At 44.1% G+C, this 21,700-nt stretch overlaps 2 protein-coding genes across 5 annotated transcripts; both read left to right on the forward strand.

Annotated features, from left to right (window-relative positions):
* Positions 1 to 4,811: 4,811 nt before the first annotated feature.
* Positions 4,812 to 8,371, forward strand: LOC125994724 (uncharacterized). Of its 3 annotated transcripts, none has more exons than XM_068650078.1 (9): positions 4,812 to 5,045; positions 5,492 to 5,587; positions 5,694 to 5,800; positions 6,020 to 6,147; positions 6,679 to 6,871; positions 7,108 to 7,279; positions 7,355 to 7,440; positions 7,628 to 7,811; positions 7,907 to 8,371. In XM_068650078.1, the coding sequence occupies exons 2-9, from the start codon at positions 5,552 to 5,554 to the stop codon at positions 8,018 to 8,020; spliced, it is 1,020 nt and encodes a 339-aa protein (XP_068506179.1). In that variant the 5' UTR covers positions 4,812 to 5,045; positions 5,492 to 5,551; the 3' UTR covers positions 8,021 to 8,371. The 3 variants fall into 3 exon arrangements, with proteins under 3 accessions (XP_068506179.1, XP_068506177.1, XP_068506178.1); XM_068650076.1 differs by having other exon boundaries at positions 4,813 to 5,045; positions 5,492 to 5,637; XM_068650077.1 differs by having other exon boundaries at positions 4,813 to 5,045; positions 5,492 to 5,610.
* A 1,272-nt stretch (positions 8,372 to 9,643) lies between these two features.
* On the forward strand, positions 9,644 to 16,585 carry lrp13 (low-density lipoprotein receptor related-protein 13). Of its 2 annotated transcripts, XM_049764143.1 has the most exons (21): positions 9,644 to 9,797; positions 9,953 to 10,099; positions 10,278 to 10,490; positions 10,557 to 10,751; positions 11,299 to 11,514; positions 11,596 to 11,822; positions 11,899 to 12,031; positions 12,239 to 12,429; positions 12,505 to 12,691; positions 13,036 to 13,248; positions 13,322 to 13,496; positions 13,566 to 13,767; positions 13,864 to 14,028; positions 14,194 to 14,391; positions 14,494 to 15,043; positions 15,156 to 15,275; positions 15,382 to 15,489; positions 15,557 to 15,790; positions 15,890 to 16,247; positions 16,343 to 16,448; positions 16,520 to 16,585. In XM_049764143.1, the coding sequence occupies exons 1-21, from the start codon at positions 9,737 to 9,739 to the stop codon at positions 16,538 to 16,540; spliced, it is 4,020 nt and encodes a 1,339-aa protein (XP_049620100.1). In that variant the 5' UTR covers positions 9,644 to 9,736; the 3' UTR covers positions 16,541 to 16,585. The 2 variants fall into 2 exon arrangements, with proteins under 2 accessions (XP_049620100.1, XP_049620099.1); XM_049764142.1 differs by having other exon boundaries at positions 10,278 to 10,751.
* Positions 16,586 to 21,700: the final 5,115 nt, after the last annotated feature.

A 21,700-nucleotide genomic window follows, 5' to 3' on the forward strand; every position in this document is an offset into this window, starting at 1 on the left:
TTATGTCTTCGAAATGCTAAGTTACATATAAAAATTTATGATTCAAATGATTTAATTTCTATTGATCAATGTCCACTTTACAAAGTTTCTGATCACGCTGTCGTATAATTTGTCAGTGCATCTTCACTTTCCATATCTATGTATTTTGTTTTTTATCCCCGTTTCAGTGTCAATAAGCAGCCTTATTATTCCCTCTTTTATCAAAACTCCTCAGTTATGTCTGCCCCAGCACCCAAACACACTTCCATCCCTTTTGTCCCACACTCCACCAACTTTGTAATGCTTCAGCAGTCTTTAGCAATGTGTCCAGTTTGACTTCATGTGACTCGTGCAAGTCTTTAGCAGCCTCTCCTCTTAGATTCTCATGATGATGATTCAGGGCTGGACCGTCCGCCATTCTCAAATGCGTCCATCTTGTCTTTGTTCTTTCAGTCCATTTTCTTTTTGATCTGCAACTGTGTGTATTCCACCAACTATATGGTTCTTGTCCTGTGAAGAGCTGTGCTTGCCCCCTTCAAGCATGATAATAGTTCCTGGTGTTCTCCCAAAGGTCAAAGGTGTCTCATGACCAGGGACAGTCCTCTGTTGATTTTGAGGCAGCCAGTAGAGTACAAGGATTCAGTTCAGGACTTGTGCCATGCGCTAGGGCAGAACACACTGGGACACAAATTTCACAAAACTATCTTCGTGTTATCAGTCTTCATGTGTAGTATTTGTTCCTTACACCCCAAATCTTCCTATTAACATTTTGTATCCTATCAGTTGCGCACACTCATCATCTTACTATCAAGCCGCCCTTATCAAATGCTTTTTTTTTTTTTTTTTTTTGAGTAATCCATCCACCCTACCCATGAACACGGCTAAAATCCTTGTTCCAGTGTTTATCATCAAATAAAGTTCCGAAATCCTTTGTAATAAACTGTAATGTAATTTAACAATCTACCAACATGGTTGTATATGCGGTGAATGTTATTGTTCAATCTATAGGTCATACAGCGCCGGTGTTCCAAATATGACACTCCTCCTTGATTTAACATCTCATAAGTTATTATTGTCAGCAGCGCTAAAGGATAGCGCTTGGAAGTGAATGTCTTATCACCCAATTTAAAACACATGCCACATTTGAGCTAGTATTCATTCCTTTATTTATTTCCCATCCTCATGTTAGCTGGCATGTGTCAGAATTAAAATGGAATTTTGCTTTTAATTTTAAGTCTTTCAAAATTGCGATATCCTTACTGCACCGAGATAAACTTTTAAATATATCTTTAAAAACAAACAAAAACAATCTATGCTCCTGCACAGACTCTTAAAAGTGGCACCCAAATGCCAGATTACAAATCAAACCTCCTCCTTCATTCTCACATTTTTGATAAAACAGTCTACTTATCTAGACACTGTCATCACATACGAAATAATGGCCTGCAAATTAAATATAATGCTGTGGTCCCTCAAAACATGTGACTAGGATTTGGACAATTATTAACCCCCATCAATTGATCAATTATCTCCTCACTAAATTCCTAGCCTGTTAACCTATCTGCATAAAGAAGACATTTACAATGCAGGGGATAAGAGAATAACAAGGAACACCTTAACAATAAACACAAGGAAAACCTAACAATAAACAAAATAAACCCAAACCATAATCAAAACCAAATAAACTAGGCCCATGACCTATGTAGACCAACACAGTACTCCAAATATTTCCCCATTAAAATTTAAGCCTTTTTGTGTAGAGCACCATTGATTTCTAATCATTGACCTAATTTTATCCTTAATTTAATCCCAATCACGAATGCCCACTACTTAATACTTTACTTGGTGTTCTTTTGATAAAAAGTGCCCCCCTTGCAATGTCGTTTTTATTTGTTGTTTTTAACTCTAAGTGATTCAAATCTTTGACTTATCCTTACATGTCCTTGTATAGTCTTATGTCATAACCAATCAATAATTCCTCCTAAATTTAAAATCTGCAATCATAATTTAATTTTATCCAATTCTACAATGTATGTTCTCTCTTACTCTCACATTTTTATGAGGGCTGGGCACTCTCCTCGTTGGACGAGTTTCTGACCACAACCCTCAGATTATTCTATCATTTCTAATTTTTACATTTAACAATGCAAATCTGATAAACCATTTAACGCAATTCCATCCTTTATAACGAACTGATACACAAAGACAAACATGCACATAAACAAACACACGGGCCCACAACATAGACATGACAATCTTCCCAGCTGATAACAAGGGTGGGGGGGGGGAGGCAACTGAAGTGCGGAGAGCCTCGCCACCAATGTAACCCCCCACCTCTGTCCAAAATATGCATTTGTGCCCACCTGACCGTTTGGCCCAAATTTTAGAGCCGCACCCTTTTGAAAACAAAAATGGTTACAGTTTAACCCCACCACACAATGGGATATAACCTTCATGCTAATTAAATATACATTCTTTATCAAATTCTTGTTAAGCCATTTTTCTGACTCCAACTCTCATGCAAAATCTAAATAAAATCAACAATTTTATACAAATCAACTTATTGTTCTTCATGAACCACAAATCATCACTTCCATCCCATGAACAGCACCACAACTAATCACTCACTTCTTCAGCTGTGCCGCTGTCCCATCTGACAGCCAAGCCTGCTTTCCACACAATATCATCATAGACACACTTCAACAATTATGTAGCGACCTGGTTAACCCAGTTACCCTTCGCCCTAGACAACAATATAAGTCTCTAAGGTCGCACTATTGAGGTCGCCAGGCATCCGTCCTGCTATATCAGCGATGCCTTCACCATTTTTTTTTTTTTTTTTTCACGAGTCCCCGACTCGTATTGGTGGCCTGGCCGATCCAATCGACCCCGACCTTAGGCAACAGTATAAGTTCCTAAGTGTCTACTATTGAGGCCACTCAGGTGCCCATATGCTAGTCACTGGCATCCCACAAGTTCCAGCGGTGTGAGCGCCCTTTGCTGATCAGACAAAGTCCTCACCACCTTTCTCTTAATTCACCACGACTCGGACATCCCAGATGTCCCTCGCCTTAGACAGCCCTATAATGTTCTAAGGTCACACTATTGGAGTCGCTCGGCATCCGTACTGCTATATCAGCGACGCCTTCACCTGTTTTTGTATTTTTAATTTTTTCCACAAATCACTTTTACCAAGTTCCACACAAACACACACTTCTATACAACCACCATTCCTGAACACAGAGCTGAAATTATTAATTTTTGTATTCCGCTTTCACTCCACAATATTGCTGAACTGGGAGAGAGAAAAAAAGTTTCCCCCTTACCTTTTGTGCCGATCGGACTGCAATACTGTTGAGCAAGAGCGGAGAACGAAGAATCCTTTGTGGAGCATGCACTTTCCCTTCTGAAGAAATCACGTCGGATGGTCACCATTTGTTGGATTTTGTCCACAATTTAGGGAGCGCGTTATCTGCGCCTCACGGCAAAAGCCTTTGTCAATCACCTGTTATCCAATTTACTCACTGCGTGCTCGTTTGATTTCTTCAGATTTAGGAAAATGCAAAGACACTGAAGCAGAAATTAGACTTAGACAGATTGGTTGAATTCAATCACAATTATTGTTCAAAAAGCTCTGTTTTCAGGAAAGTACAATACAGCGCTGGGCCCTTCAAGAGCGGAAAGTCTCCATTCAGAAAAGGCAAAGTCCAAGGTTGTTAGATCAGTTTTATATTCAGTAGCACATTGTGGGCTGGGATTGATGGGCGATGAGTCTTCGGGGTGGGGCAAGTTCGAAGGAGAGTCTGCTTCCATGGGAGTGGTGCTGGTTATGGGCGACTCGGTGTGTTGGTGGGGGGCTGTTGGTGTGTGTGTGTGTGTGTGTGTTTGGAGGGGGCTGTTGTCTTCCATCCCGTCTCTCGGCCTTGGCGATCATCTTTGGCCGAGTTCTCGGGTGGCTCCTTCTGGCACCCACTGGTTTTATCTCCACGTGACCTTCCTGTGAACATTCTTCTCCAATCTTGGACATACACTGTCGTACCGCATTCAACCGTATCTTTTCTTTGTTAGACAAACTATTTCCCTCTGTGCAGAGCGTTCAGTAGTAATCAAAAACTGGCGTCTAGCATTAGTCAAAACACAAGATACAATCAAGTACTGAACGGTCAAGACGACTCTGGCCGTGTCCATGATTCAGAGAAAAAACATCAGGCATGCATTCCACAGTTCCTTAAGGGTCATTAAGCTATTTAGGCAATATATCAAAAGTCATTTGTTATTTCAAAGTCCTCAGAAATATATATATCAGATCATAAAGTTATAAAAACCTTTCTCATCACCACTTATCAAAAATGTCTAGTTATGTCTTCTTTATTGATTTGGTGTGTACGTATAATTATATGCTTCAAATGTTTCTTTTATTTATTTAATATGTGAATATACTTGTCTGCTTATGTACTTTATTCAATGAGGTTTGAGCATATCTGTTTTTGTAACGAGGCAGGACTTTTTGTATTTCGACCTCATTCCTTCACCATGTAGAATCAACATATAGTGTCGTCGGCCTTTTGGTTCACAGTACAGGTTGAAAAAAAGAAATCATGAGAACACATAGCTTTAATGCATGTTTACTTTTTGTGATATTTTTTTTGCGCGTCTTAAAAGGCTTGTCTGAAGCTTCGAAATGACGTCACACACGTCCTGTTCATTTATTCAAAGTCTGACTCCACACAGGCATGTTCAGTTTCAAGTTCTGTTTTTTCAGGGACAAAACTTTGGACCTGTCCCTCCCTCCCTCCCTCCCTGTCAAAGAGCATCATATTTGCTGTGTGTTGGGGGCATGTCTTGGGAGGAGCTGACTGGCACACGGTCAAAGTGCAAGTTCAGCAAGCATCATCCACTGACACTGGCGAGCGAGCACCGACGACGCACCAGCATCTTAATTCAAGTCCAAGTGGTTTGCTGCTTTGTTTCTGACTGAGCTGGGCCCACCACATCCATCCCCACCATGCCGCCGTCATTCGCTGCCAGGCTCTTGATGACCCTCACACTGTGTCAGACCTGCACTGGTGAGCAATTATTTGATAGATGATTGATATGTTATTTCAATAAGTGATTTGAACTGATCTTTCTTCATCTGATGTATTGTCTTCCACTTGGAAGTTTTGAATGTTTCCTTTTTTAATGGCACACTAGTAAAATTGTTGGGTAAAAAAACAACCCAATTTGGGTGAAAAATTGGAACCTCAACTTCCTGGTTGGTCCAATTTTGAACCAAGTCATTTTAAAGGAGCACGATCTATGTCATTGGAAAAACTAATTTGTAAAGTTCACTGTCCAAAAACTGCTACAAAGTAAAGAAAGATCGCATTAATGCCGGTTTCTGCCTTTACTGCGCAGAAAGCACACTGGACATTGTTAGACGACAAGCCATGCACCCCACCTTTTCTTTTCGTCTTGCAAGCCAAGTGCTTGATCATGCGTGGCTCTCATCATGTTCTTGTTGTCGTTCCAGAGCTGTTCGGGTGTCCGACCGGATGGCCGGAATACAACAAACACTGTTACTTCTTCGGAAATGACCGGAAGACGTGGTGGGACGCTAGGCTCGAGTGTGCGTCGAAGGGAGCCCACCTGGCAAGCATTTTGGACCAAAGGGAGCAGGTACCACGACTCGCTCACCTTTCTCTCTCTCTCATTGAACTTTGTCTTTCTTGCAGGATTGGCTGCAATCTCTAAAAAAAAGTGCCACAGCCTGGATTGGCCTGCGATGTGAGACCACTGACAGACCGTGGCAGTGGGCAGACGCAACATCTTTCTACTACTTGTGAGTGTCCTTCCGTTGAAATCGTGCGACAGCTTGTGAGCCTCAGGCGGCGAATCGCTCAATGGGTTTCTCTTGCGTACTTGTTGCTTTAAATGATGACGATTAACCCTGAAAAATACCTCATTGTTCATGAACAAGAGCTCTGAAAGACGTCTTCTCATTGTTATTTGAGAAAAAATTCACTGAAATAGTTAGCGCCAAAAATGTTTTCTCTTGCAGGGCATGGGATGGCGGTGAGACAAACAACTGGCATGGAAATGAAGAAAACTGCGTTGAAATGTTGCCCAGGGGTCATTGGAATGTCTTCCCATGTGCCAGTGCCAATCTTATGCCCTACATCTGCAAGCGTGAGTACAGACCTTGTTTTGTAACTGTAGCGTGTCACTACACTCCAAAAAATTAGGACTTGGTGATATTTACTTTCACATTTTGCCTACAACTTCGTGTTGGAAATAGTCCAAGTGGCGTGGTGTGCGTGCGTGACAGCCAGCCTGGAGAAAAAAAAGGGGCCGACTCTCCGCTTGCAGAAGATGCCGCCACCTCCTGGCCAAATGGAGAAGGGCGTCACCTCCGTGGCACCTTCTCACAACCGCCATTGGCCCCGCGCATCAAAGCCAGTCTTGTCAAATTGATTCAATATGAACATTGGTCTACTCTCCCTTTTGAACGATTCATGGTTTCATAATTGGCAATGTCTATCAAAAAACGATTACTTCTGTGTAGTTCCTTTTTTTTTTTTTTTTTGCATGAATATGTTCACCATTTGATGAGTTTATTTAGTTCAAGGCATCTCTCAAAATGTGGCCACTGTTGAACCCTTTGCGGGACCCAACAGCAACATTTGAGTATCTTCTAATGTGTGCTCTTCTTTCAAATAGGTCCTGTCAGTCCCACCACCACTACAGCCAAGCCTGTCACCTGTCCTACTCCTGCTCCCTGCCCCACCACCACGACAGCCAAGCCTGCCACCTGTCCTACTCCTGCTCCCTGCCCCACCACCACCACTCCAGCCAAGCCTGCCACCTGTCCTACTCCTGCTCCCTGCCCCACCACTCCAGCCAAGCCTGCCACCTGCCCTACTTCTGCTCCCTGCCCCACCACCACTCCCGCCAAGCCTGTCACCTGTCCTACTCCTGCTCCTGCTCCCACTACAGCCAAGCCTGCTACCTGTCCTACTCCTGCTCCCTGCCCCACTACGGCCAAGCCTGCCACCTGTCCTATTCCTGCTCCCTGCCCCACCACCACTCCTGCCAAGCCTGTCACCTGTCCTACTCCTGCTCCCACTACGGTCAAGCCTGCCACCTCACCTGCCCTACTCCTGCTCCCTGCCCCACGACGACGGCCAAGCCTGCCACCAGTCCTGCCGGCCCTCCTCCGACCGATGGGGAGCTCGAGATGTGCGCAATCTCCACCAAAGACAAGGCGTGTTCCTCCCACAACGTGACATGCTCGTGCCTGCTCGCCATGATTGCCAACCCGGTGAGTTAATGGCTGAGCTGTCTCCAAAGTGCATTGCCTCGTTGTCGTCGTTGTTTTTTGTTCGGGTGTGCGCAGATGGGCGGATTCCAAGCTGTGCTCGACGGTCTCAGTGTGGCCCGGAGCATTGTCATCAGAGGACAATCCAATGCCAAAGCAAAGAGGTAATAACCCCCCCTTACACACACAAACACACACACACACACACGCACGCACACACACACACACACACACACACACGCACACGCACACACACACACACACACACACACACACACACACACACACACACACACACACACACACACACTGTCAAAGAAGGCAGCTAGCAAAATGGCATTTGTGTGGCAGGCTGGTGGTCAACCTGGACGCGCGCGACGCCAACGGCAAGAACGCTACCGCAGCGCTGCATCTGAATATGGACTTGGAGAGCCAAACCTTCACCCTCAACTCCGGAGTGGACCGCAAGTGGGGTGACAAGCAGACCGGGGACCTTCCCCGCGAACGCCCCTTCGGAGCCGGTCTCCCCTTCAAGGTGATTGAAGATGCATGACAAATGTGTTTTTGGCACCGCTTGACTGCAGTAGAAAGAGTCGGAGCGCTTACTGAGCCTGCCGCCATCTTGTTCAGATTGTCATCAAGTGGGCACTTTCCACCTGGACTTCAACGACGAGCTCCAGCTGGACTTCGCAGGTCCTCAACTTGATATTGGGAGCATCAATTGGTTGGAGGTGTGGCAAGTGATGCTGAGCAGCGTCCAACTGATGTGATGACGCGGCCGTGTGACGCCGCTTCCTGTTAGGGCATCAGCATGCCGACGGCAATCAGCTCCATTCTAATGTATTGGTTTCTTTTCGAGCTCGGTTGCCACCACTTGTTTCCTTTTCAAACTAGATGTGTAAAATAATCTCACGGTACGAAATTGTCACAGCAAGCGCCTGCTTGCCTGCTCGTGTGGAAAATCGAGTGCCAGTTGTAAGAAGACACTTCAACTGAGGTTCTCATACGTTTTTTTCAGAATCGTATATAAATGTCACTTTATTCAACTCATGTCCACGTGTTTGAAGCAAAATAAAGGCGTTGTCTTTCTCATGATTTCTTTCAGTCAAATCTGTAGCATCTCCAAATTGAACTGCCATGAGACTCTTATGAGGTTGGCCAAATAGATTGTCTGTTTTGTACATGTGTGTGGGGAGAAACATACGTGACCACAGGTGTCTGGAAGCGTTGCAGAGATAAGCAGCAGCAGCCAAAGTCTTTGATGGCATCTTTACCCAGGCGACTGTTCTGTGCGCCGTACCCAGATGCAGCTGAGCAGGACAAAAAAAAAAAAAAAAACGAACAAATAATCGGACACAATTTCCTTCATTAGATTTGATATGCTACCAATGAATGCGCATGGAATAGAATCGACTACTGTATTAGCACCTGTTGATGGGCTAAACGTGCACGCGCACACACAAGGAACAAAATGTTTTACCACCCAGCATGAAACAAAAAATATGAACACAAATCAGGTCAGGTATTAAACCGGGCGCAAACCGAAACAAATGTAGACACTGCTGTGGCGACCCCTAACGGGAGCAGCGGAAAGGGGTTGTCACATTCATTTCTGGCTTCATAATTCATATCCCGAGTTCAAACGTTAGTTTTTAAAGGCATAACTAATTAACAAGAATAATACTAAATTCGTCACGTGCATCCTAATATGATCAATCGATGTCGCTAACAGTAACTAATAATCATAACACATTTCTCTTCTATATTTTTCTTTTTCTCGTGGTATGTATGTATAGACGGCTCCAGTGGGGCAGTTTTTCTCCGTGGCGAGTCATTATAGCGTTTAATCGGGTCCGTTCAAAAAAAAATTAGAAAATTCCGGCATGGTTGCAATGTTTGCAGCGCTAGCTTAGCTTGTATTCGGCTCGGATAACACGAAAAGTTCTACCGGCCGCCAACTGATAGTAAGAGATGACAGACACGGGCTGTGTTCAAATATATTCACTTATTAATCACAATAAAGGGATTATTTATACTGTGAACTCGAGTGTTCACTTTCAGGAGAAAATTTGTTTTCCAGTGCTACTTGAGCGCGCACTTAATACGTCATTATGTCGCATTCCGATGTCGCACGGCTCATTTTGCGCGCCAGTAAAAAACATCTCTGTCTTGAATTTGAAAAAAATTATTGTATTTTTCATTAACGAGGGTGTTGGCGAATGCGCATATGAAACTGCTGGGGTTCGGTACCTCCAACAAGGTTAAGAACACTGATGTATATGTTGATAAAGTAGATCGATGTGATTGTGATTATTTCTCACAATAAAATGCTCGATGATCCATTAGCTCCACCCATCACTCACGTGGTCAATTAGGATGCATTGAACACACCTGAAGGATTATAAAGCGCTTCTGTGTTGTGAGCAGCGTTGTCTGGTCCACTTTCTTTTAAATGTTGTGATGGCCGTATACTTGTATCTTTTTGCAGCGTTGTTGCAGTTAACGGCTCCTCTGCAAGCAGGTGAGATGTTTATGTTGCGCATATATATCAAAGCTTTACATGAATTTTAATTCCCCACATTTCTGAATCCATATATACTTTATGGTCGTATTTAAACTTGGAAGGAAGTCCAACAGTTTGGACGTTTTTAATTGTTCTCCTGTTGGATGTTTCAGCTGAAAGCAGTCCTTTAAAGTGCAGCCGAGGCTCCATGCAATGCAAGGATGGTTCTCTGTGTGTGCTCTATAGTCATGTATGCGATGGGGAGCCTGACTGTCAAGATGAATCTGATGAAGAGAATTGCGAACTAACTTGTAACGATGGTAAATCAACATTTTCCTAACGAAATTTCAAGTTTTCCCCTTTTATTAGAAGGATGATGCGCTCCAAAGTACAATTCAAAATATATTTTCTGTACTGATTTTTTTAAAAACATTTTTAGAAATTGGATTAAATTACGTATTGGCTCTTGTTGTGGATATTTCCTCTCTTCAATTTCAGACCAATTTCAGTGTGCCCATGGAAAGAAGTGCATTGACAAAAATGAAGTGTGTGACGATGTACTCCAGTGTCAGGACGGGTCGGATGAATTGCATTGTTCAAAACGAGACGGCTGTGTTCACATGTGTGACAACAACAATCGCTGCTTATCCGCATCCTTGCTATGTGATGCAGAAAAGGACTGTTTAGATGGAACAGATGAGGCAAATTGTGGTAAGTTTTTAACAAAAAAAAAATGTCTGGAATCATTTCCGTATCACATTCTCGACTGTGAATTAGAGGGTGTAAATGAAGGGACCAGTTCAACCACCACACATCCGGTCAAGTTTGTATCTGAACCGATCAAGTGCTCTTTGGGTTCCAAACCCTGTAAAGACAACAGCGATTGTGTCCTCTTCAACCATGTCTGTGATGGAGAAGATGACTGCAATGATGGCTCAGATGAAGAGGAATGCTTATCTACTTGTGGACAGGGTAATGCCGTGCATTTTCTCTTTGTACAGTTTCAGATGTAATTTTGATAAATGTGAGGCTTTCTGCATCTGTAAGCACATTTTTCTTGGCAATTGACACTGGAGCAGTGCTGTTGAAATTGCAAAGGGCTGCACTGAAATTGCATCAAGAAAAGCTCAAGGCAGCAGATGCCTTGGAGCCTTTGAACAAGCTAAAGTATTGGCAAGTTTTTTTTTCGTTTTTTTTTTTTAAACTCAATGAGCCACTGAATTGAGATTTTTGTTGATAAAGGAACTCCAGCCCTCTGACTATACCGGGATTAATGTGAATCCCTGTTTTTTTTTTTATCAGTGGTAGTAGGTGGCCTAATGCTGTGACGTTGGTCAAGACCAAATAGTAGTTTGAGAAACTTGATTGCCTAACCTCTGTCCAAATTATACTGCAAACGAAATAGTAGTATAGAGTGACTTTTAGCACACACTGCAAGTAATTGAGACTGTGACCCCTTTCTCCAGAGCTGTGCGCTTTAAATTAAGGGATGTGTAACAATTTGCATTCTCTTATACAGACCAGTTTCAGTGTGCCCATGGTAAAAAGTGCATTGAAAAGAATCAAGTGTGCGATGGTGTACCTCAGTGTCAGGACCGCTCTGACGAACAGAAATGTGCCAAATACATGGAGGGCTGCTCTCATCACTGTGATGACGGGAGCCGCTGCATACCTGAAAGTTTCCTTTGTGATGGGGAGCGCGACTGTTTTGATGGCACTGATGAGACTGACTGTGGTATGTTGGAGAGAGAAAAAAATAATCAGTGCACCATTTTATTAGCCCTGAAACCTTATTTCTTTAAACTGTTTTCTGTAGTTAAGGACTGCAGTGGAAGCGAGTTTAGGTGCAGCAGTGGTCAGTGTGTATCAGCTACACTGCATTGTGACGGCCACCCAGACTGTTGGGATCGCTCGGATGAAGAAAGATGCGTCAGAGCACCAGTCTGCATAACCAAGCATCATTGCCCTCAGAGCAAAGAGTGCCTGGTTCAGCAGTGGCTCTGCGATGGAGAACAGGACTGCAAAGATGGCACAGATGAAAAGGTCTCGTATGCAAACGTGGTGCTACAACTTGACAACATGAAACAACTCCAATTGCTTGGTTTCATTTCTATTGCAGGATTGTTCTGACATTGGACCCCTGAGCTGTGGTAATTATCAATGGTCATGCAAATCAAAGACTATGTGTATACCTGTGACCTGGAGGTGTGACGGCACAAAAGATTGTCCTGATGGAAGTGATGAAACAGAGTGTGAGTAGTAACTCAAAGAATTGTGTTCTGTGTAGTGTAAATACGACCTAAAATAATGTGTTGGAAAAGTTTTCTGGCATTTGACTTTTACCAGGAGCAATGTGAACACTAAACAGTATTCACTTTGAACTCCAATGGGAGGAAATGGCTGGTCTGAAATCGAAGTGTTATTTGGAGAGCCTGCAAACTTCTCTTTGTGCATACTAGGCGGGTTGGTTGCATGTCTTCCTCACCTGTTCCAATGTGGCAGTCTGGAGTGTGTGGATCTCTCCCTGGTGTGCAATGGAATAAAAAATTGTGCAGATGGTTCCGATGAGGATGGGAGCTGTCAGATAAACTGTGCCGAAGCAGATATCAATCGCTGCTCCCAGGGTTGTTTCAGCACACCACAGGGTCCGGTAAGAAACACTAAAGGCTTCTAAAAGTTTCCTCAGTTCTAGTCTCAGAAGTAAACTATTCCCCCCTCTGTGCAGAAATGTCACTGTGCATTAGGCTACACACTCCTTGAAGATAAAATGACGTGTGCTGATGTTGATGAGTGCAAAGACCACCGCTCAGATGTGTGCAGTCATCTGTGTATAAACACCCCGGGCTCCTACAAGTGTGACTGTCACGGAGGCTACGTGATGGACGCCGATGGACACACCTGCAAAATCAAGGGTAAACTAAGATGTTTAGTATTTCCGGTAAGGGAATGTCCACGTGTTGATTAGTCTGCCTTCAAACATTGTATTGTTTTCAATATATATATTTTTTTTAGTTTAATCAAAGTTTTAAGTTGTTGGTCTTTCTCAGCTGTTCGTTACCATTTTGTCGAAGAATGCGGAATCCTGTCCATTGAGTAAAATCAATGGGTTTGATGTTTTGCTACTACTCCATGCTAATCACCAAATTAGTTCACTTACGAATATACTTAAAGTAATTTCATGGTCTAATGCACAAGTAATTTTGACACATTAGGACATTACGCCTGTTTGTTCAATAACTGAAGGATTGTCCCGCAGGAGAACCCTTTCTGTTGTCGTCAGTCCAAACGGATATCTTCATGTATGGCTTGCGCAGTGGCAGCTTGAATGTCTTGTCCTCCTCTGCCAAGAAGATAATTTTATCTCTAGACTACGACTGGCACGAAAGAGTGGCGTTTTGGGTCAGCCTCGACACGGATAGTATCAGATGGTCCTCTCTGGAGCAAAAGACTACAGGGACGCTAATAAAAGGTACAGAAGCTCTTCAAGGATAAGAAAATGACTTCTGACCTAGCTACTGATGCCACCACACCCTCTTTCACAGGAGTGCAAGCAGATTCTTTAGCTCTGGACTGGCTTGGGAGAAACCTGTACTGGATCGATGGTGAGAATAGTCAAATTGTTGCCATGAAGATGTCTGCAGGCAGTTCGTCATACAGCGTTATCCTGGACGAAGACCTGGATCAGCCACATTCTCTTGCACTATTACCAGAAAAGGGGTATTTGATTATTTCAATGACTAAATTTTTCACCAAACCCAAGATGTTTATTTCTCCTTTTTACCGCAGGCTGATGTTCTGGACTGACATTGGCAACGTGGTCAAGATTGAAAGGGCTGGAATGGATGGCTCAGAGAGGCGAGCAGTGGTTAACTCCAGTTTAGGTTGGCCAGGTGGTGTGGCGCTAGACGCTCTTGCTGAAAGAGTCTACTGGACAGATAAGAGGCTAAAGGCAATCGGGTCTGCAACGCTTGATGGAGATGACATTAGGGTAAAATTTTTGCAGGAAAACACTCCAGATTATTTTAACAGCTAATGTCGCATCGTCGTACTCAAACCCACACCCCAATACATTTTAAAATTTTAGATCCTCCAGATGAAAGAAACGGCCAATCCTTTTGCCTTAGCCGTGTTCAATGATATGCTCTACTGGTCTGATGCCGAGAGACGAGTGGTACAGGCAGCCCATAAAATGACTGGCAAAAATGTTCGTGTTCTCTTGAAGAGACCAAGACAACCATTTGGTATAAAGGCAAGTCAATGATTATCAAATCAGAGCTTGCTTTTTTTTTTTTTTTTCCACACTGTACAATTTTGACCATTCCGCATAGATTGAAATGAAATATTAACAGGTGACCTTTCTAAAAAAATTTTTTTTTTTCTCCTCCCTCCCTACCCCCAAATTCCTGATCTTTAGATTATTCACCCCATATTACAGCAAAGAAGAAATAATCCTTGCAAGATAGACTGTTCGCACTTGTGTGTTTTGGCCCCTGGGCTCAAAGCTGTATGCAAGTGTCCCTCCAATCTTATACTTGCTGAAGATGGTCTGACTTGCACCAACTTGATTGACACAGCCTTCCTGTTGCTGTTATCTTCCTCCACTGTCACCAAGGTTTGCGTGTTTTTCCTTCTGTTTGCTGCTCCCACTTAATGTTTAATACCACAAAGGTTTTTCACTGCATTCATATGGTGTAATACATTTTATGTTTAACAGATTTACCTGCAGACCCGACACACTTCACAGGAGCTAAAAGGCTGGCCTGAACACACAGCTCTGCAGGTACCAAGTGTCAATGAAGCGGCAATAATGGACTACAGCCTCCATAACAACACCCTCCTTTTGGCTGATGATGGGACAACCTCCCTCCGCGCCTTCAAACTTGAGGACTTGAATTTGGCCTTTGAAGGTCAACTTCTTAAGCTTCGTAGTGACACAATCACCGCTATGGCCTTGGACTGGGTAACCTTCAATATCTATTGGAGCAGCAGCAAGCAACCCCGCTTGCATGTCAGCTCCAGCAGTGGAGTATATACAACTGTGTTGATAAAGGATGGGATCGGTGTGGTGCGGTCCATTGCCCTTCACCCACCCAGGGGCAGTGTGTGTTTCACCAATCAGGTTCTGCAAGATGCAAACCCAGTAGCTACTGTAGAGTGCGCCAACATGGATGGTGCTGAGAGAAGAGTAGTGTGGAAAAATGGTGTCCAACCAAACTCTTTGGTCTTCTCCACTGATGGCGCAAGTATTCTCTGGGCTGACACAAGTAAGAATTGGCTTTATTTAAGGTGCGGGTGGTTCGTTCAGGCAGAGATCCTGGATTTGCTAGTCGTTTTAACCTAATCTACGGCGTAATCAAAAACATTTTTATTTTGAAGGTCTACATGTGATTGGGTCTGTTCAACTAGATGGGTCTGGGTACAAAGAATTAAAGGTAGCTGATGGCTTGGCTGCTGTTGCTCTCAGTGAAGACACGCTGATCTGGATGACTGTCAGTGGTAATGACTATTCCATAGCCCCTGAATTTCATTAGTACCTCAAAACAAACTATGTAAATGTTTACAACTGCAGCTTTCACCTAACCCCCTCTTTCTCTGTCAATAGATAAAATCAGGCTCTGGTACAATGATGACCAGCAGCAGAACAAGTTGTGGTTTGAGGTTGGCACCGAAGTTATTAGCATGAAGGCTTTTAGCAAATCTAGTGAGACTGGTATGTAAAAGTTGCAACAATGGCGTCGAACCTGGCATGATCTTTAAAGTTGTCCTACCTGTGACAGGCTCTAACCAGTGTGAAGTAAAGAATGGCAACTGCCAGCACCTGTGTCTGGCCACCCCAAACGGTCGAACATGCAAGTGCACCCATGACTACATTAGTGTGAACGCTACCCACTGTGCTCCCGAGCAGCGCTGTCCAGCCGGAAGCAAATCTTGTCTAGATCAACTTTCCTGCCAGTTTGAGGACAAGTTTTGTGATGGACATGTAGACTGCTCCGACCATTCGGACGAGAACTGTAAGTCATGGTTTTAAACATTCATTATAAACTTAAGGCTGTTCATTGCATGCAATGATGAGGAATGATGCAACAGTGTGTTAAATTTGTTTCCTGCAGGTGTCGACTTAAAACCCAAATCTGGAGTCACGGTACCCGTGCCCACCCAATCAACCACCTCCTGGACTGCGACATCACCTAAGCCTCTCTCTGGTTTTAGCACGGCCACAAATGGCAGCAAACCGCTTTTAAAGTTGAACGATGAAACGTGTAGCCAGATACGCTGCAGTGGAAAGGGTCACTGTGTTGAGATCAGTAAAGAAACAACTTGTGTGTGTTCAATGGGCTACAGTGGTGATTCCTGTCAAGACAGAGCCCTGCCAGTTCCCATTGTCTTTGGAGTAGCTGGCCTCTGTGCAGTGGTGATCATTGCTGTGACTGCCGTCATGATAAAGTGGAGGAAGAGTGCCCGCTCCAGGTATCCCCCCCCACCACCACTCTGCTAAAACATGATTGTGAATGTATGGGTCTGTGGCCCTTTGACATGTGTATCGTCTGTATGCTATACTTCAGGGGGGCTAATCCAGAAGCAGCGAAGGAAACTAGTATGACTGACCTAGATGGCAAAACTACAGTGACTCCAACAGAGACTTCAGTATCAGACCATGAAAAAAAAGAGGTATCTCTATGGAAATGTGAACCAACGTTATCGTTTGTGCTGACTTGCATCATCTACTCCCTTGCCTCCAGGAAGCTGTGTCTGGGAATTAATGTGGTGTACAAAGAATTTTAAATAAAGCTTGCATCTTCCAGTTATTCCTGTTATTGTCTGACTACAGTGTTTTACCCGTTTTGTCAGGTCATCATGGGTCATGAAAAAACTTTATCAGAATGCAAAACAAATTAATTCTGACCTTCAAATGTTTTTGTACACTGTCCCTTTTGGTTTGTTAAAAAAAAGTGCAAAAATATAAAAAATAATGTTCCAACTATGACCATAGCACATATACAATAGCCCTTTTATAATTAACCCCTGCATCTTCATTCATACTCAAATTGGATATATATATATATATATATATATATATATATATATATATATATTACAATCGAGGGATGGTAAGGTGACATAAAAATCTGGCCAAGGGTCTTTTTAGCTACTTCACTGTTGCATTCGACGGCGAGGCGATGAGCACTCAAGGTCTTTAATAATAAATTCGGATTTAGATTGAAACAATGCGTTCAACATTTTCGAATGTCTGTGCACATCCTATGTAATGTTGAGATGTCTATAGGTTAAGACCAGTAGTCTAAACGCAATTATGTTTTAACTATTCCACCTACATAGTTGCATGACTAATACTAGTTGTTAAAGGAAAATGTGCTTTCGGCAGTTTGCAAACATATTTTTTAAGGTTGTGTTAAACTTATAATCATATTAATATCTAGTATTTGAGTGCTCGTGTGGATTGGTGGGGGGCGAGGAATGTGCAGGCAAACTGCATGAACTTGTTTTCTTCGAAGTGTTGTGGAATAGGCCCGGATAGGGAGTACCGGAGGAGACCATCTCAAGGTCGGTTAGGAACAAAAACAACAGCACGTCTATGAGACCGGCCTTCGAGGGAAAAACCCAACCGTCTGACCTCAGCGACACCTGGACGGGGGAGGAGATGGCCATCTTACAATATTTTGCATGCTTTAATATTCATATTGTGTTTCTTTAAAACTGGGCAACCCGGAAGAATGTGTCGTCTTTTGGTGGTCACAAAAACGCACGAGTTTTAGTGTGAGGGACCCGGGACCCAGGCCTGTATTAGTGCGCTTTGTCAGGAATAAACAATTGGTAAATTTGGTCTGATTGATCTACTGGTCTTCTCTTTGACAGAACGAACTCGCAAAATTGTTAGGTGCACCAGTGTGTGGATTAGGACATAGCAATTTATGTGTTAAGTGTTGATCGCAATTTGGAGTCAGATCAATAACTAGAATCCGTAACCTAACATTGTGTACTCCACAAACATGGAGTCATAACTGTTATTCTTGTGAGACTGCTGTCAAACCTCCTTGGCACCCTGCATTTCTTCTCTGCAGGTTTGTCATATTCTAACTACAAAGTAGGATGTGAGCGTTGATCTGTGGACGTTTTTTTTTTTTTTTAAATAAACAAAATGGAACACTATTCTGTGGTGGGTTTTTTTTCTAAGTGACGTTTTTTTTTCCAAGTTAAGCTTTATCAGCCTCATTCTTCTGGGTTCTGCATCTCATTTAACCCCAAAAAGTTGAATAACCCCAATACAACCTAGAAAATAGTCTTCTTTGTACAAAACAAACAAGCAAACCCTGTTTGTTATTAATTTGAGTCAACTTTTAAGGTTAAATTAATAACCTCAAAACTTGGGTCGGTTCCTATGTGGCCCAATTAGGGTTATTTTTGAGCCAACTGTTTTTTGAGTGCTGATTTGACAAAAGTAAGGAATACAAAGTACATCTATTAGAGAAGTAAAATATGAATAGAAGTCTGAAAAATAAATTCTTATGGTACAGTAATAGATAAAAAAAGAGTCTGAAAAATAAATTCTCCAAGTACAGTGTAAGAAAGAAAGAAAATTCTCAACATAATTACAGTAAAAGATGAAAAGAAGTCTGGAAAATAAATTCTCCAGGAAAGTGCAGTTATCCAAATAATATGTAATAAGTAGCGTAATAGATTCCACAATTCCTTCTTGTGTCTGCATGTGTGCATTTTTTTTTAACCACACTGAGCAGCTGAAGGGTTTCTCTCCTCTTTTCTTGAGTGGATGTTCATATTTATCTTGCTTGTGTATCTTTTGACAAAAGGGAACAAGTGAAGGGTTTCTCCTCTATGTGCCCTCACATGAGTGCAATCAAACTGTGCTTGGAAGTCCCACTTTTACTACAAATTGAGCAAATGAAAGGTTTTCCTCAGTGTGCTTCCTCATGTCTGACCATAAATTATTTTTGAGTGAGGCTTTTGCCACATTCAGAGCAACTGAACGTTTTTTTCCAGTGTGCGTCCACGTAATCGCTTTCAAATGCTGATTAAAGGTCAAACTTTTCCCGCAAATTGTACAAGCGTAGTGTTTTTCTCCTGTCTTGTTGCATGTTTGAGCATGTACTGTTTTTGAGTGGAGCTTTTGCCACAAACAGACAAGGTGTGTTGATAGCGGCAAGCGCCCTCCTCACGCTATCGGCAGAGAGGCACAGGGGCTACTCGTGTGGAGGGGTCTTCAGCGGGCAAGTGCTGTTCTGAGCGTCGAAGCGAGCAAAGAAGCGGCTAAGATCGTTGAGCAGACGGACGTCGCCCTCAAAGCTCTGCGGCACGGGCTTGTAGTTCGTGATGGTCTGAATGCCCTGCCAAAGGCTCCGTGCGTCCCTGCTGTCCTTGAAGTGGGCGGTAATCTTGCAAGAGAACGCCCTTTTCGCTTCCTTGATGGCCCGGGACAGGTGGGCCCTCGCTGTCCTCAAGCCAGCCTCATCCCCCGATGATGTCATTTGAGTGAGGTCCTGGACGCCTTCTAGCGGAAGACCGTGGGACGTTTTAATGTTGTTGTTGCCCAGCAAACAAACCAACATTGCGTGCAAAAAAAAAAAAATGTTGTCCACGTTTTCCAAAAAAAAAAAAAAAAAAAAACTGAAATAGATTTTAAGAGCATACTAACGTGCGTTTGTCGTGCGTGTTGTTTCACAGTAGTGTTAACTAGCCAGAAAGCTTTCAGCCGCTTGTGCCTCATAAGAGTTAAGCTTGTGAGGTTTCATACGCACACTGGCGGCCAAAATTAGGTCTGGTAGTTGATCTGTTTGATTATCCATCCATCCATCCATTTTCTGAACCGCTTAGTCCCCACGGGGGTCGCGGGCGTGCTGGAGCCTATCCCAGCAGTCATCGGGCAGTAGGCGGGGGACACCCTGAACTGGTTGCCAGCCAATCGCAGGGCACACAGAGACAGACAACCAATCGCACTCGCACTCACACCTAGGGACAATTTGGAGTCTTCAATCGGCCTACCAAGCATGTTTTTGGAATGTGGGAGGAAACCGGAGTGCCCGGAGAAAACCCACGCGGGCCCGGGGAGAACATGCAAACTCCACACAGGGAGGGCCGGAGGTGGAATCGAACCCGCACCCTCCTAACTGTGAGGCGGACGTGCTACCCAGTGCTCCACCGAGCCGCCTGTTTGATTATTTTGAAGTTAATGCCGTGGTGTCAAATGAACTAAATTAGGTCTGGTATTTGATCTGTTTGATTATTTTATAGTTAATACCGTGGTATCAAATGAACTCATGATATCCTGTTTATGATCAAATCAAATCGATCTTTATTTGCCACGTTTGAGCATGCCAAACAAGGACTTTGATCTCTGTACAACATTTAGGTAGCTAACAATATTCCGGACAACATGTGCAAAAACGGACAATTATTCTCAAACATCCCCTGATCTCAAACTCCCAGGAGGGCAAGGAAAAACTCAAAACTCCTACTAGGGGAAATGAGAAACCTTGAGAAGAGACCACAGATGGGAGGATCCCTCTTCCAGGATGACCAGGCTGCAATGGATGCAGAGAGGACACATAGTACACCTAATATGGACAATCCAAAGGTAAAGCATTGAGAGCAGGATGTTATTGCACAGTAATGACTCTATGAGTGATGTGAGTTCATCAGAGTGACAGTCTGGGGGAAGAAGCTGTCTCTGTGTCTGCTGGTTTTGGCGTGCAGTGCTCTGTAACGCCGTCCAGAGGGGAGTAGTTCAAACAGACTGCAACCTGGGTGAGAAGGGTCTGTAGAGATGTTACTTGCACATTTCCTGGTCCTGGACGGGTACAAGTACAAAATAGATGGGAGGTTGATTCCAATTATCTTTTCTGCAGCCCTGATTGTTTGTTGCAGTCTGCGCTTGTCTTGTTTGGCAGCCGATCCAAACCAGACAGTGATGGAGGTGCAGAGGATAGACTGGATGATGGCAGTGTAGAAGGTCTTCGGCAGCTCCTGTGGCAGGTTGAACTTCCTGAGCTGTCTCAGGCGGGCTGAAGGACTGCGCTGGGGAGCTGATGGGTGTCTTCACAGACATCTTTAACATTTCCCTGCAGCAGGCCATCGTCCCTTCGTGTTTCAAGGCTGCCATCATCGTACCTGTGCCGAAGAAACCTGCTCCGTTTCCCCCCCCCCCCCCCCCCCCCCCCCACCACCACCATAGACCCCTTCCAGTTTGTGTACCGAGCCAAACGGTCCTCTGAGGATGCCATCTGCTCTGCCCTCCACTCGGCCCTCACCCACCTGGAGAGAAGGGACTCGTATGTGAGATTGCTGTTTGTGGACTTCAGTTCTGCCTTCAACACCATTGTGCCACAACGACTCATCTGCAAACTCGACAAGCTGGGCCTCAGTACCTACCTCTGCAATTGGCTACTGGACTCCCTCTGTCAGAGGCCTCAGGTGGTACGTGTTGGCGACAAAATCTCCGCCAGCATCACGCTGAGCACGGGGGCCCCCCAAGGCTACGTGCTCAGTCCGCTGCTCTTCACCCTGCTGACGCATGACTGCACTGCAACCTACAGCGACAACCGCATAGTGAAATTTGCTGACAACACGACTCTGGTGGGTCTCATCACCAAGGGCGACGAGACTCAGTACAGGTTGGAGGTTGAACTTCTGACCACGTGGTGCAGGGACAACAACCTCCTGCTGAACGTCAACAAGACCAAGGAGATTGTTGTTGACTTCCGGAAGGGTCACACCCAACAGCATCGACGGTGCTGTGGTGGAGAGAGTGAGCAGCACCAAGTTCCTGGGGGTGCACATCAGTGAGGATCTCTCCTGGTCCACTGGCACCGCATCACTGGCGAAGAAAGCTCAGCGCCGCCTGTACTTCCTGCGGAAACTCAGGGGAGCAAGTGCTCCTCCGGCGGTCA

Source organism: Syngnathus scovelli, chromosome 3 (genome assembly GCF_024217435.2).
Source record: "Syngnathus scovelli strain Florida chromosome 3, RoL_Ssco_1.2, whole genome shotgun sequence".
In the NCBI taxonomy this organism is placed as follows: domain Eukaryota; kingdom Metazoa; phylum Chordata; class Actinopteri; order Syngnathiformes; family Syngnathidae; genus Syngnathus; species Syngnathus scovelli.